The sequence below is a fragment of the Vipera ursinii genome, assembly GCF_947247035.1.
Source record: "Vipera ursinii genome assembly, chromosome: 6".
In the NCBI taxonomy this organism is placed as follows: Eukaryota; Metazoa; Chordata; class Lepidosauria; order Squamata; family Viperidae; genus Vipera; species Vipera ursinii.
In genome coordinates this window covers 59,943,451-59,958,920 of record NC_139515.1, presented here as the reverse complement: position 1 = coordinate 59,958,920, position 15,470 = coordinate 59,943,451, and the positions used below count along the sequence as shown (strand labels likewise).

Sequence of the window (15,470 nt, the reverse complement as noted above, 5' to 3'; positions counted from 1 at the left end):
GTTCTAGTCCTTTGATAATGTTGGTTGTCTTTTCCTCTACTATTTCAACTTTGCAATATGATTTTTGTAGTCTTGTGACCAGAACTAGTGGTAATATTCCAACTTTGGTTGCAGCATAGCTTTATCCAAAGCATCATTCTTTTACACCTGAAAGAGTTTTGGATACGACTTCATCCCTGATTAAGCTGGCTTGTTTGGTCTTCTGGATATTCCAGCCTGGGCAACTTTGGAACATAGTGACAAACTTCACTTTAGGGCTATATAGATTTGGTGGAGAGCCACAAGGGGCCCCTACTCTCAGATTCAGATTATCAAGCCGCCTAGAAAATAAAGAAAAAGAAAAAAACATAATGTCATCAGGCCTGCAACTATTTAAACTTAAAAACTGTGGTTTTCCGGGGGGGCGGGGTTGTAGGCGTTTTTTGTATGGTTTCACATTTGAGATATTAAGAAATTTTTAATTTCTGAAAACAGGGGAGCAGGAAAAAAATGCTGCTTGTTTATGATGTTTCCAAGAATTTTCTCATTACAGAATTACTGTTTTCTAGGAAAAATGTGAAACAGTTGATCAGCTTTACAACAGAAGGTTCATCCATCAATTATATGTTCTTGTGTAATCACTATTTGGCAGTCAAAGTTTAGCCTAAGCTAACGTTTTAGCATTTAAGATTTATAATTCCTTCACTGAGAAAAGTAAATCAGAAATCAGTTGCTAAAAAGAAGTGATTGATGAACATCTGTAGTTCGATTTACTATTCCATTTCCTCTCCCACCATCTACATTTCCCAAAAAGAAAGACAAGTCAGTTAAATTTAAATCTTGAGACTTCTCTTTGGCTTTGCTAGCCCAAAGCATGTTTTCATTGTTCAAGACTATGAGATAAAATCCAGATAGATGATACCAGGTCTACTATTACAGTAAGGATGCTGAACCATACCATCCAGTTATTATATTTATTCCAGCCATTCTACTTACATAAACATTCAAAACTATTTGCAACTCAAATTTAAAATATACATTTTAAAACAAATATTCATATCACTAAAATTCACAATGAAATTATTTATTAGATTGATGAAATTCAAAATATATATACTATTTTGGGAAGCAATATATGTTTCCATGAGGGAATATTCCGTGGCCTGATAATCACACATAAGAATCATTCTGTCCACCAGATTGAGGGCAGGAGAGGCATCTTCAGTAGTCTGTTCTTGAAATTGAGGTGGGCCAACAGGCTCTAAGATGTTTTATTTCTAGTACCTAGATAAAATTAGATCTTTATTATAGTCAAAGACCAGCATAAGGCTGGGGTACAAAATATTAAAAGGTATAAAAATACATCAAACTAAATACTTAAAAACCAAAAATTAAAAAAATTTAAAAGGAGGTAGGAGCATTAAATGGATGGAAGGGAGCATGACAAATTAGACCTATCACAATAGAGTACTCCAGAATTACAGACTTGGTGCTTATTAAAATTGGTTTATGGTACAAATCATCTGATGGATTTTTGCTACAGAGAACCTGGTGACATATATCTTAGCAGGGTTAGTATCTGAAAGCAGCAGTGAGGTGTAAAATTGTTCAGTGAGTCCTGGAGCCCTTGGTATTTATGCAATAATGGTGATATGAGGCTAGAATGAATGTCTATAGTACAGGCACTGGAGAAGTACTTTGCATATTGTGTGTGTATATGTGTGTGTATATAAAAATAAATCATGAACAATAATATCAAAAGTCACTAGAGAACCTGAATAACTAATAAAGTTGCACTAATCTCATTCAGTATCTAAGGCACACCATCAAAAGATGAACAAAACTCTTTTAATGCCATAGCTTGACTCAAATCCTAACTGAAATCGATCTTATCATCCAAATGTACTTGGAAATAGGAGGCCACTTCCATCTCAATTATCTTACCAGAAAATGAGTATTTGTGACTAAACGATAATTACTCACACTTGGCCAATAAAGAATTTTAATTCTAATTATAAGGATTTTCCAAGTTCTTATAATTGAATACATACACATTCTATCATCAAGGATCTTCTCTGTTTATCATGGAGCCATTCTTTTCTGTGCCATATATTGGTCAAACTAGAGGTCATTTTTCTCTGATTATCCTGTCCAGTTTCTCTAACTCCATGTAAACAAGAAAAATTGATACTGTCAACATTGTTTTCTTATAACGGTGAGTTATTACCCCCCGTAGATAGGGCTCGCAACTTGGGAGTCCTCCTAGATTCACAGCTTTCTTTAGAAGACCATATAGTAGCTGTGACTAGGGGGGCCTTCGCCCAGGTTCACCTGGTGCGCCAGTTGCAGCCCTATGCCTTACGTACGGTCACTCATGCGCTCGTGACCTCTCGTCTGGACTACTGCAACTCTCTCTACATGGGGCTGCCCTTGAAGACCACACGGAGGTTCCAACTGGTACAGAATGCAGCCGCGAGAATTGTGCTGGGAGTTTCCCGATACTCCCATGTTACACCTCTGCTCCGCGAGCTGCATTGGCTTCCAGTTGTCTTCCGGGTGAGGTTCAAGGTGCTGGTATTGACCTACAAAGCCCTACATGGCATGGGTCCGGAATACTTTGGGGAGCACCTGCGGCCGGCATCAACTTCCCTCCACCCAGTACGCTCCCACAGAGAGGGCCTCCTCAGGGTGCCACCGGTCAAAGAATGCCGACTGGTGGCCCCCAGGGGGAGGGCGTTCTCTGTGGGCGCGCCAGATTTATGGAACCGTCTTCCGGTTGAGCTCCGGATGGCGCCCGACCTGCGCTCCTTCCGGCGCGATCTAAAGACATATCTCTTTGAACAACCTGACCTGGCCTGATGGGATGGGGTTGGGTTTTTATTACTTTTAATGTGTTTTAACCTATTGTAAGAGTTGTGGGCATTTTGTTTAATCTCTTTTAATTTTTGTATTTTGTCTTTTAACATGTATTGCCCTGTTCACCGCCCTGAGTCCTTCGGGAGAAGGGCGGTATACAAATAAAATAAATAAATAAATAATAAATAAATAACCTGCCCCAATACTGAATTGCTCTTGGCTTCGTGATAAATCAAGATGCAAAGAAGAAGAAAAATATTTAGAATTATCCTCCAGGTGATCTGGGACTACACAAAAGAGATGGTGCTAGACCTCCGGAGGAAAAGAGAGGAACCTGCCCCACTTTACATTTCGGGGAGGCTGTGTGGAGAGAGTTTCCTCCTTTAAATTTCTGGGAGTCTACCTCTGTGAAGATCTTACCTGGAAAGTTAATACAACCCAGGTGGCAGAAAGGCCCAAGACTCCACTTCCTCAGGGTCTTGCGGAAGAACAGGGTAGAACAACAGCTAATGACCCTTTTTTACTGGTCTAATATAGAGAGCGTCCTCTCGCACTGTATTGTGGTTTGGTATGCTGGTCTGACAACTGCAGATAGGAAAGTATTACAGAGGGTGGTGAGCACAGCACAAGACATTGTGGGCTGTCTCCTGACACCACTGGATGACATCGCCAGGGCTCGCTGCCTTGGAAGAGTGAGGAAAATTCTTAGGGACGACTCACACCATGGCCAGTATCTCTTTACTCTCCTACCATCGGGTAGGAGATACAGGAGTATAGCCAGCCGTACCAACAGGCTGAAGAACAGCTTTTATCCATGGGCTGTTAGGCTCTTGAACGAGAAATAATTTTATAATTTTATGTATGACTGACTTGCGAGGCCGGTGTGTTGTGCAATTAGATCACATGGTGTAACAAGATGGTGGCTTTGTTGTCACTGAGTTATAGGAGGGGGCACGAAGGGAGGCACAGCCAATCTCAATGTATACATGGTTGTACTTTGACAATAAAGGTTCATTCATTCATTCATTCATTCATACACCTGCAAATCGCTAATCAACATGGCTGAATGAAATTTGCAAAATTGCAAGCCAACGCATCGGGAGGGACTAGATGAGGGAAGATCTCAAATCATGTGCAGCTTCAATTGTACAATCCAGATTTTTCCAAACTTTTTCAGTTAACCCCTCTCCACCTCTACTTTAAAAAAGTGATTGATTTTATAAAAATAATCTACTTAACAGAGATGTGATCACCAGGCACTTGTGTGATTTTGTGTCAATACAGTCTTGAATAATATATATTAATTACCATTTAGTTGATTCTGTATGAAAGTGCAAATAGGTGTCATTAATATCTTTTCCTCATTCCAGCCTATAAGGGACAAAAATTCTATTTTAGAAGATGAATAATGGGAATTAATGACTTACTTGCGTAATGAGAAAAGGTGACAATCACAGGAAAAAGAGGTATCATTCAAGTTGATTACCTCCAGAGCACTGAAGCCATGTAAATTAGGTAAATTGTACATTCTATTTTTCTCCAGATACAGACTTTTAATATTTGGACCCAAGCCAGTAAAGGCACCAGAAGAAATCTGCCAACACAAGTTGGTAATGATAAGTTCAAGATCTGCAGAAGTAATTTATAATTACCCAATCTTCTATTTCCACTGACCCATTGTATGTGTCCAATAACTGTAAGAAAATTAGTGTATTCATAATCTCTAAAACAGTTAACAGTTTCTTAAAGATGAAAGAAAACATTTATCAGAGTTGACTATAATTAGCCTATATCAAAAGTATAACTCAAAGTCTTCATGCAGTCTCCAGATTCTTGAATGCAGCCACCTCAGCTTATTCAAAGGTTGATATTCAGTTGTCACTTGTAATATGTTTTCAGAAAGAAATTATTAAATACCCAGAGTGATGATCGTCATCTAATTAATTTAGTTTATAGCCTGCCCCTAGGACTCTTACGTCTCTCAAAGTGTATCTTAACAATCCAAGAAAACTGCAGGCTAATATTTGTGAGAATTGTGGAAGTCAGTATTTCACATTTTGATGCAATGTTTTTGAAATGAAAGAATGAATACTGTATTTCTCCTTTTCTCATTATGATTAAGGTGGCTGTACTTCTAATTTAATATCCTGCTGTAGTGCCTCATTGTATCTGTTCCTGTGGAGGGAGTAGTGAAGAATGTTGGGAACGTAGGCCAAGCGGATATATTCCCAGCAGGATTCTTCAAGACATGAAGATCATCCTGGCTGCCTATCTAAAGTGAGCAGGCACCCAAAGCGGATGGCCCTTATATAGAAAAATGCTAGAAATGGATGATTGCTTTAATGGCAATGACAATTTATAGTATGTGGGAGAAAGCAGTGGAAAAACACTCCTGTTTTACCAAGAAAACCACACAGATAAACAATAGAAAGTAATTGATGGTATAATTTTAGATATAGGCCCCTTAGTTTGGATGATATTCTACATGTTATTGAGGAAGAGTTAACGGTGTTTATTATGTTTCTAGAGATCTAGTTATTGATGTGACATGCAAGAAAAAAAATGAAGATAGACAGAATTACATTGGACCTGGGAAAGCTCTACAGAGTGAAGATGAACCATTAGATGAGAGCCACTTTGGTCTAGTAGTTACAGCATTCTAAATGTTAAAAACCTGAAGAATCCTGAAGACTGAGTTCTGTTCCCAACTTAGTTATGAAAGCCGGCTGGGTGACTTTGGGCCAATCACTCTGTCTCATCCCAACTTGCTTCACAGGATTTTTATGAGAAAAATAGGAGAAGAACGAGTATTAGATATGTTCATCACCTTGAGTTATTTATAAAGTAATACAGTAAGGATATGAAATAGACAAATTAGCACCAGTGAATTAATATGAACTGGTAAAGAGTATACTCATTTGACTGCTACTACTCAGTTCATGAAAACAAAGAAGCGGCAGTGCTGCTTTCATAGGGGGGAAAAAGCAAGGACAGTATTTGGGTACAATGCATCTAATGACTGAGTAACATCAATTAGACTTATGGACAACAAATAATTATGGCAATTATAAAAATTATGTTTTAACTATTGATACAGAAGAGAAGGTTGACAAATTTTGTGGTCAGTTCAATGGAATATACAACCAAGATGTACTGCTAAGGGTTGTGGACTGAAATATCAAAGTTGGAAATAATAAAGAAAATGTGATTGGACTAAAGATACTAATTTCATTGTGCCAGCAAATCTGAAAAATGATGCAGTGGCCAACATGTTGGAAAAAAATCATTTTACAATAGCAAGGAGAGCTACCAGAGCATGTATAGCATCCTACACTATCCTTAATTCTACAAATTGTGGCAAATTGTATTTAGGATCATCCAATGGAGATTAGAGGCCTACATGAAAAGGCTTTGGGAAAGATTGAGAAACAAGATATGTTATTGCTGTTGTATGCTGAATAACTAAGAAAGCCCCAAAATACCAAAAAAGTCTCTTATGTGTGTTGATATTTTTGTTTGGAAAGACCTCTTGTAACTGTTGTACTTTTTTAGAGTAATTTTATTGTATCTTTATTGTTTCTTTTGTTTCTATGTTCTTTATTTTTTGAGCTGTTGTAGAGAGCAGAGGGAATGGTTTTGAAGGACAGGAAAAAAGACCTGTTACCAAGGCAACCATCAGATACAAGGGGCCTGACTTTCAGGTGGGGAAAATGTTGGATTCATGTGTCTGGGAAAGCACAAAAATAATGCTGAGACTGGAATTGGGATCGGGTGAGGCATCCAGTTTTGCAGAGCTTCTTCAGAAAAAGATAAGCCAAAGAAATTACCCAAGCGTGCACCAGATGGCTGTTCCTTATAAGGAAGCCTGCAGGATCCAAAAGATACCTCGGAAATAAAAGTGCTGGGAACCAAGGAAAGAAGGTCAGGCTTACAACCTCAGTGGAATCATTTAAAAGATACTGAGTCTGTCCAAATCCCACTTTCCCAATCATTTTGTATTAAACTTAATTAAATGCCAAAAAGTTCTTCAGAGCAGCAGTTCAATTGGACCATCCAGTGACTGTTCTGAGGGAAGTCAGCTCCCCAGAGAAGGAAATAATAAAAGGGCAGAAAAATATCTTTCCTAAAAAGATATTGAAGAACCAGAAAAGCATGCCCAGTTTGCTTAATAGCCCTAGGTCTCCCTCCCACGAGCTCTGTACAAATGCAGATGTAGGAGGCTGGAAGCTTAGGAAGACAAAGACCTAAAATCTACATACTCCAGCCCCAAGGAAGCAGGATAGGATTGACCCACAACCATCAAGAATACCAGAAAGGCACACCCAGACTCAGGTCAGAATATGTGACACAGGAAATACAAAGCCTGAAACAGGAAATAACTCCAAACAAAAGACTTGAGGGGTTATAAAACCCACTCCCTATATGTGCTCAGCCCTTTTTCTGCTGGATCCATCTTTCTGTCTGGCTTTCCTCTGCAATAAACTGTAACCTTCTTCCTAAAGCAGTCGCCATGTTGTTTATCCCCGGCTTGGATGGAACCATGATGAAGACTTTTCTTCCTACAGTTCCTACAGCCCATAGTGTATTTAGCAGAAAAAGAACATAAAAATTATAAAAAATAAACTTGAAGTAAAAAAAAAGTAAGAATTTTGCTTACAGAGGTTTTAAACAGATAAATGGTCCAGAAGAAATTTTTGGACTTTATTTAAAGTTCCTGGGGAAAAAAATAGATAAATATTTATTTATTTATTATTTATTATTTATTTATGTTCTTTCATGGGAAACTATTTTGTTTAGGTCCACCAAGGAAAATGACTGGTAGATTTTTTTAAAACAAAAAGGATAAGGGATCATTGTATAAGTGCCCCTTATAAGAGTAGAAGCAGAAAGGCTTTAAGAGATTGTCATGAAATTTCAAGATTCAAGAATAAAGGGAAAAAAATAAGTAAAAGCTTGGGAGGAGGGTGTTTTATTTTTTTGGATTATAAATCAAGACAGACAAATATGGCCACTACTAGAAAAGTATGGCAAAAGAGTGAATCAAAGCTGCATACTCTCTTCTTATTTTTTTCAGTCTATAAGCTGAATCTATATCAAAATAAGTTGGATGTGAAGAAGATGAGCATGATTTTAAAAGTGGAGGAAAAAACTCAACAATCTATATTATTCTGATAACATTATTCTAATAGCTGGAAATTCAAATAATCTGCAACCTTGAGTAATACAAGTCAAGGAGCTCAGTGAAAAATAGAACTTACGGTAATTTAAATATAAAAAAGATCAAACTAATGAAAACGGGCACAGCAAGACAATTTTAGAATTCTAAGTTACCTTTAAAATTAACAAATTAACATTTAAGGTGGTAGAAAGTGTTTGCCTTTAGAATCAACTATTAATATAAAAGGAACCATCAGCCAAGAAGAAACTACAGATTAGCACTTGGTGGAATAGCAATGAACTCCTTGGAAAAGATACTTAGATGCCATAAAGGGTCTATAACTCCAAATATCGTAATCATGCAGGTAATGTTTTTCCTGTGATACTTAGTGAAAGCAAAGTGGGCTTTGAAGAACAAGTTAGAAAAAAATATTTTTACTATGACTCCTGATAATACCTTGAATAGCCAAGAAAACAAATCAAACCAGAGTTCTTACTCAAGGCACAAATGACCAGGCTCAAATTACTGTATTCTGGATATATTATGCAAAGACCTGGTATTATGAAAAGTCTACAATATTGGAAAATATGGAAGGAAAGAGGAGAAGCACATGACCAGCAACAATGTGGATGGAATCATTTTTTGTGGTGATAGAGTCTGAAATATCGTATAAATTATTTCCAGCCCTCTCTGAAAATGCAAAGAACTGATGTGTAACTTTCCACGAAGAAAGTGCAGGCAATGGTCCATTATTAGCTGCATAGCAAAGAGGGCTTTTAAACGGTCAACATCTTTCCTTTGTTCTATAGCACATTCAGCAATGGAAAACTCACTGAATATTTTTCACCCTATAACTATTATAAATATAAGAGCAGCTTTCAGGTTCCAGTGAAGCAGATCCAGATAGGAGAAATACTTTAATCTGAAACTCCACAGAATTTTACCAATAACTGTAGGCTGATGATTTAATTTCCTGTGTTCCGTTACTGGAAATTCTAATTAAATGCATCCGTTTTTGTATTTTATTTCCATATTGGTGAGGTTGTACTTTGATGAAACTGGCATAACATGGTCTAATGAGTAACTATCAATACCACATAAATCATCTTCATCATCTGGGTTTTTGAATTAATATATAACACTAAACCAAACAAACTATAGCTGCAGATACATATTCTTGTGATGATGGTGGCAATGTCACTGTAGTTTACAGCTGCCCAATTTCTAACTTACTTGTTCAAGGCCTGTATTATCCAGATACAAGTGCTGCAGAGATCTTGCAACTGGAAAGCACCATTCCCAATATATTTTATAGGATTCTTAGACAATTTCAGTTCACTGAGTATAGGCAATCCTCTAAGGGCCTTGATGGGAATTACTTGCATGCTGGCTGAGGAATTCTGGGAGTTGAAGTCCATGAGTCATAAAAGGGCCGAGTTTGAAGACCCCTGATCTAAGGATTCTTGATAGATGAAGGCTATATTGTTAGAAGCCAGATTGAGATAAACTAGCTGTCCTAATACCCTGAAAGCCCCTTCCTCAATGCTTTTCATCTTGCATCTCTGCAGGTTCAAATGGGTGAAGTACGGAATGGACAAAAAGGTTCCTAAAGGAATCACTGTAGTTTTGTTATCTTGAAGAGCCAACATTTTAGTAATCTGCAATTTAAGGAAACAAATATTAGTTTTATTCTCAATAGCTCCCTGGATTTTTGGCCCATCATAGTAGTTCCTCAAAGTTTTATTTTTAATGGAAAATCAGGAAATTATATGCTGTCACACATTGAGACTGCTATTAGATAGATCATTTTTGAAATGCTTTGTAATCTTTGTTGCTAGGTAGTTGCTAAATATTAAAATTACAAATTGTTTAAATCTTAATAGATTTTGGAAGCAGACAATCCATCTTACAAAAATCAGTTGCAAAATGGATTAAAGTAATTGTTCCCAGTCTGATGCCTTCTTAAACTGTTGAGATTTTCCATCTTACCATGGCTCTTGTATCAGGTAAAGGAAGGTAAGATTAGAGGAAACATGCTATAGAGACTTCAGTGGCTGCATGGAGATCTTACCCAAAAGAAATCCATTCCAAGCTGGCCAGATAAGGCAACAAGTATTACACAAGTTGTTGGAGAGAGAAAGTCAAAGAATGGAATGATGGGTACTTTATTAAGCAAACACAAGTAACATTATACTGTAGACACCAGAATGCCTGCAAAATAGCTGTTGGAACTGCCAGGTTTCTTGCCCTTTGAAATTGTTTAGATTTTTTGAATAATAAATGAATGAGTAGCTGGCCTGCTGCCAAAAATGAACCAACCTTTAGCATAACTTTTATAATAATGTAAACAATGTACAATGATTATTTTAATCTGTTTGAGGGGTGATTATTAAAACTATTATTGTTATATTAATTATATTATTATTAGCCATCTAGACATGAAATGGCAGTCATAGAAAGCCTTTACATAAATAGTTCTAATAAAAAAAATTATAGATGTGTGTTGTTTTTGGAAATGTTCACCAAAGTTTTAAAACATAAGACGAAATCATAAAAACCAACTCATAAGGCTAATATGAGGATAAAAGAAAATGGTACCTCTTTTTAAATTAGTTTCTGATTGGTTGTTTATAAAATGGTCAAAATATTGGGTGAGCACTATGGCATACAGTCAACATTTGAAATCTGCCCATTGGCCTCAAATGTTTTCCTACTGTTTTTCTGTTTATGAATGGTGTATTGATTTTTTTTTATTTCTTTTTCTAAAAAAATGTGTAAACCACCTTGGGAAAATCCTGGGTAAATGCCTTCCCATAGACTCACCTCCTGTGGGATTATTCCAGTTTCCATGCAGATTAGAGCCTTTGAAACAGTATGAAACCTGGAAGAGTGTTCACAATAGCATCCAGGGCCATAGATGTGTATCTGTGGACTGTGTAGCATTTGGGAAACAGGCTTAGCCTTAAACAGCTTAATAGAAGAGAGTAGGTTTCTCTCTATCTGCTTTAGAGTGAAAAAAGCCCAGGATTGCCTTTGCACTATTTATTGTTTTGGGTAGAGATAATTCTAGATTGCCATTGGTGTTTATGGTTGCTGGGTCTTGTTGAGAAAACCATCATTTTAGTCTTGGAATACAGTAATTAATTATAAGAACGTCTTTGCAGAATTCTGTAAGGTTCACAAACTTTTCCTAAGTCCCTCTGAGTAAGGGAGAGAATTGCTAGGTTGTCATCATAGAGCAGCATTGTCAAATTTCTGCCCTTGAGCATGGTGATGTGAGTGATACTCCTTTTCGGTAAAAGCAACAACCACCAAGTTTACAGTGATGCTTAAAAGTTTGTTAATCCTTTTGTATTTTCAGTATTTCTGCATAGATATGACCTAAATAGCAATCTATTTTCCACACATCCTGAGACTAGATTAAAAAGAACCCAATTAAATAAGTCAAAAGTATTTTATTTGTTCATTGATTTTATAAATATCAAATAGGCAAGCTAAAATGAATCTAGATTAGTCAATTAAAATAAGTGACTTCTGAATACTGCCCGGAAAATTACACAATCACAGTTAGCAGATTTTACTTTACATTGTAAATGTAATTATGAATTGTGTTTACATTGAAAGTAAATCAATCCATGCAAAGAATATAACTTCGCAGTATAACACAAGTATTCTGTACCTTAATAAATATTCATACAGAATTCCTTTTTATGTCCATAAACAGTTTCTAAAATTTTGGATTGATTTTCATTTGAAGAAAAAAAAAAGCAATACATTGGCAAATCCTCCAATGGTATTTTTATGTGTGCGTTAGAAATTAAGATTAGACTGAATTAGTAGAAATTGAACTACAATAAATAAATGTGATGTGCTATTGCCATGCCTAGATTTTGCTAAACATTTTTCCAGTAAAAGAATCTGGCAGACGAAACTCTTTGCCAGCAACCCCCCTCCCCCTCCCCCTTCCAAAATACTTCCTGAGCTCTGAACATGCATAAAGATCTTCGCTTCATAGCTAAGCAGAAGTATCACGTGACAGATGACCGTGTACGATTAAAATATCCCAAAATTAAGAAATGTGGCTTAATTTGCATAGCCCTTATATATTTTGCTAAAGTCCTTTTATGTTCAGATGTTTATCCTTAATTTTAAGGTTTTGATTGATATAGTTTGCAGGACAACTTTGAATTTTCACCTCATTGATATTCACCATCACAAAGTGAGGTGTTGCTATGTGGCCCCATAGCAAAGCTTGAAAGTGGCTGTTCATTGGACGCTAGCGAAATTTATGGGTTTTGTGTGTGTTGCGTTGTGGAGAATAGTTCTTTGTTAATGGCTAATTTTTTGAGACTGTTCTCCGGTAGAGCTATAATCAGCTGATTTAAAACGGGCTTATTTTGAGAAACTCTTTGGGTTTAAAATATTGCTATGCCCAATGCTCGTTTCTTGGTTTTTGCTTAATAGATAAATGGTTTTGGTAGATGAGTATTTGGGGGGGGGGAGTGAAGTTATGGTACTTTTATGTCCTAATTGTTGTTTTGTCATTCATGTTTCGTTATTTATGCTGGTGTATAGCATGTAGGAGAGTTCATCAGTTTTTCATATCTTTGTTATACCCAGTACAAGTAGTCCTCAGTTTACAACAACTGAGCCTAAAATTTCTGTTACTAAGAGAGACAAGCAAATTTTGCCCAATTTTTACAATCTTTCTTGTCACAGTTGCTAAGTGAATCACTGCAGTTGTTAAATTAGTAACACAGTTGTTAAGTGAATCTGGCTTCCCCATTGACTTTCCTTGTCAGAAGGTCACAAAAGTGATCACATGACCCCAGGACACTGCAACAGTCATAAATATGAGTCAGTTGCCAAGTGTCTGAATTTTGATCAGAGGACCATGGGGATGCTGCAACCCCATGGGGTTGTAAGTGTGAAAAAAAGATCATAAGTCACTTTTTTTAGTGCCGTTGTAACATTTAACGGTCACTAAATAAACTATTGTAAGTCAACAACTATCTGTATATTTATTGTATTTAATTATCCAATTGAATGCAAACTGTAAGCAGCTACAATTCTACCACACATTATCAGGATTAAAACAATAGAAATAATAATAAATAATTTGATGAACCCAAAGAATACTACCAACAACCATTACACCAGACAGCAAAGATTTTGTGTCCTGAACATTTTTGACTGTATCTTATAGATTTTAGGCTGTTAATCATTAAAATATCCTGTGATTTTAACTTATTACATACTATTTTATAGAAATCTTCTGTTTTTGCAGTTTCTTACATTTTAAGTTTACTAATATTTGCTTGCATTATAATATGCTTTGTGTAGCTTGTACATGTCCAGGCATGCATTCAGGGCATGTTATATAAATTTGTGGAACGGATAGAGTTTGGACATGCCTAGGCATGCTTAGACTGGATGGATGCTGCCTGGAAAGGTTATAAAAGCAGCTCACATGAACAGATGCTACTCATTTTGTTGATATCAGTTTCCATGTAGTTTGATGTGATTGTTTCAAGGCACAGCTTTGCCTATCTACATGTAATTTAAATAATACGTAAACCAGTTATAGACTTGCTTGTAGGATGATTGGTGACAGCAGAAATGTCTTGTCATTGTTGGAAGAGCCACAATACATTCTGCTACATATGTGGCAAGTACATGGATAATCCTCAAACACGACCCATGACTGGACTTAAGAAAGCATATGAAGTTGGGTTGTAAGACTGGTAATTAAGACAAGGTCTGGGCTCCTCTCATTTGCTGTGCAAGATGTGCTGTTCATCTTAGACCTTGGCTTAGACTTAGAGGAACTCAGAAGTCAATGCCTCTTTGCTGTCCTGATAATTGTTCTGTACCAGCCTGCTACCGGCCCTGCAGAAAAGGCAGGGACAACCCCTCTACAAACGGCAAGAGGCTGGAATTACGCCTGACAAATTTATTCACATAAAACAGAGCAAGACAAGACACCAACCATAAAACACGAGCTAAGAAGCAGGAACAATCCAAGCGGTTGCCTTCAGCAAACCAGCCCTCCCACACATTCCCCTTAAATACAGTTCAGGGCATGGCCTCTCTGTGCCTCCTTCCGAGGAGCCCCATTGCCTCCCTCTGTTTACTCCTGGCTGACTGCCTCCTGCATCGGGCATCCTTGAACAGGGCCAGCTGTGGGTCATCTTCATCCACGCTGTCAGGCTCACACAGCTGGGTCTGCAACGTGACCAGATGAGAGGGGCCTTGCTGGGGGCTCTCATCAAGCTGTCCAATCCCCTCAGCAAGCTCTTCAACACCCCCCTCCTCCTCCTCTGAGTCATCCGACCCAACTGCCAAACCCACAGGCTGACCCTGAATCACAACAATGATATGGTGAGAACAGAATGATCATATGATAGACTTACTCCTGACTAATGTCGTTGGTTTCTCTGCTAAAAGTTAGAAATCAGATATCCCAATCTGCCCTGAGATGAGTACTGCATGATGACAATTTACCACTACCAAAGCCACCAGAGAAATGGAGTTTACACAAAACAGATGAAGATGTTGTAATGCACCAGAAAGGTACAGTTACAGTGATTTGAATTTTGAACTGTTTTGTTGAGTGAGTTTTGTTTCATTTTACAACCTTTTTACAGTTAAGTGAATCACTGCAATTATTAACCTAGTAATATGGTTGTTAAGAGAATCTGGTTTTCTTATTGACTTTAATAGAATAACAGAGATGGAAAGGTCTTCTAGTCCAACCCCCTGCATTTCAGACAAATGATTGTCCAATCTCTTCTTAAAGCATCCATAACTTCTGGAGGCAAGTCATTCCACTGAGTAATTGTTCTGTCAGGAAACTTCTCCTTAGTTCTAGGTTGCTTCTCTCCTTGATTAGTTTCCATCCATTAGTTTCCATCCATTTGCATCCACTTTGCTTGCTAGAAGGCTACAGAAGGTGATCACATGTCCCCAGGACCCTGCAACCATCATAAATATGAATCAGTTGCCAAGCATCTGAATTTTAATCACATGACCATGGATGCTGCCATAGTCCTAAGTGTAAAAAATAGCCATAGATTGTAAGTTCGGTCACTAAATGAACTGTTAAGTCAAGGACTACCAGTACTGTGGTTAAGTATGTGAATGGGGCAGTCTTGCAAGAGTCTCATTACATTAAGAAGAATCCATTCAGTGGTGTGCGGGCGAGCATTATCATGAACCAACACACCAGAAGTCAGCATGCTTCTAATGGATGGCTCATCCAGGTTTTTGTAGTGTTTCACAGTAGACTTCTGAATTTATGGTTGAACCACACTCCATGAACTTCACTAGCAGTACTCCTTTGGCATCTTCACATTTGGCAGGATTTTCTATGGCACCACTTCCAGTGTGGTGTTGATTTATAACACTCGCCTGCACACCGCTAGACGCACCCAAGAATTTTTAAAGCAGTTCCATTGGGATGTTTTTGTTCATCCCC

The 15,470-nt window shown here is 37.4% G+C and overlaps 2 protein-coding genes across 2 annotated transcripts in view; one reads left to right on the top strand and one right to left on the bottom strand.

Moving 5' to 3' along the window:
* L3MBTL2 (L3MBTL histone methyl-lysine binding protein 2) overlaps window positions 1-10,148 on the top strand; it is a 51,854-nt gene extending 41,706 nt beyond the window's left edge. Inside the window, exon 18 of the mRNA XM_083365751.1 lies at window positions 9,877-10,148. The gene's annotated coding sequence lies outside the window, so the exon portion shown is untranslated. The remainder of the gene's footprint in view (window positions 1-9,876) is intronic.
* CHADL (chondroadherin like) lies at window positions 134-12,263 on the bottom strand (the record flags this gene model as incomplete). Its single annotated transcript, XM_083365365.1, is given in 6 exon segments — window positions 134-320; window positions 4,263-4,429; window positions 9,227-9,288; window positions 9,291-9,379; window positions 9,440-9,651; window positions 12,189-12,263. Coding segments are annotated over 6 exon segments (792 nt in total).
* Between the last annotated feature and the right edge of the window lie 3,207 nt (window positions 12,264-15,470).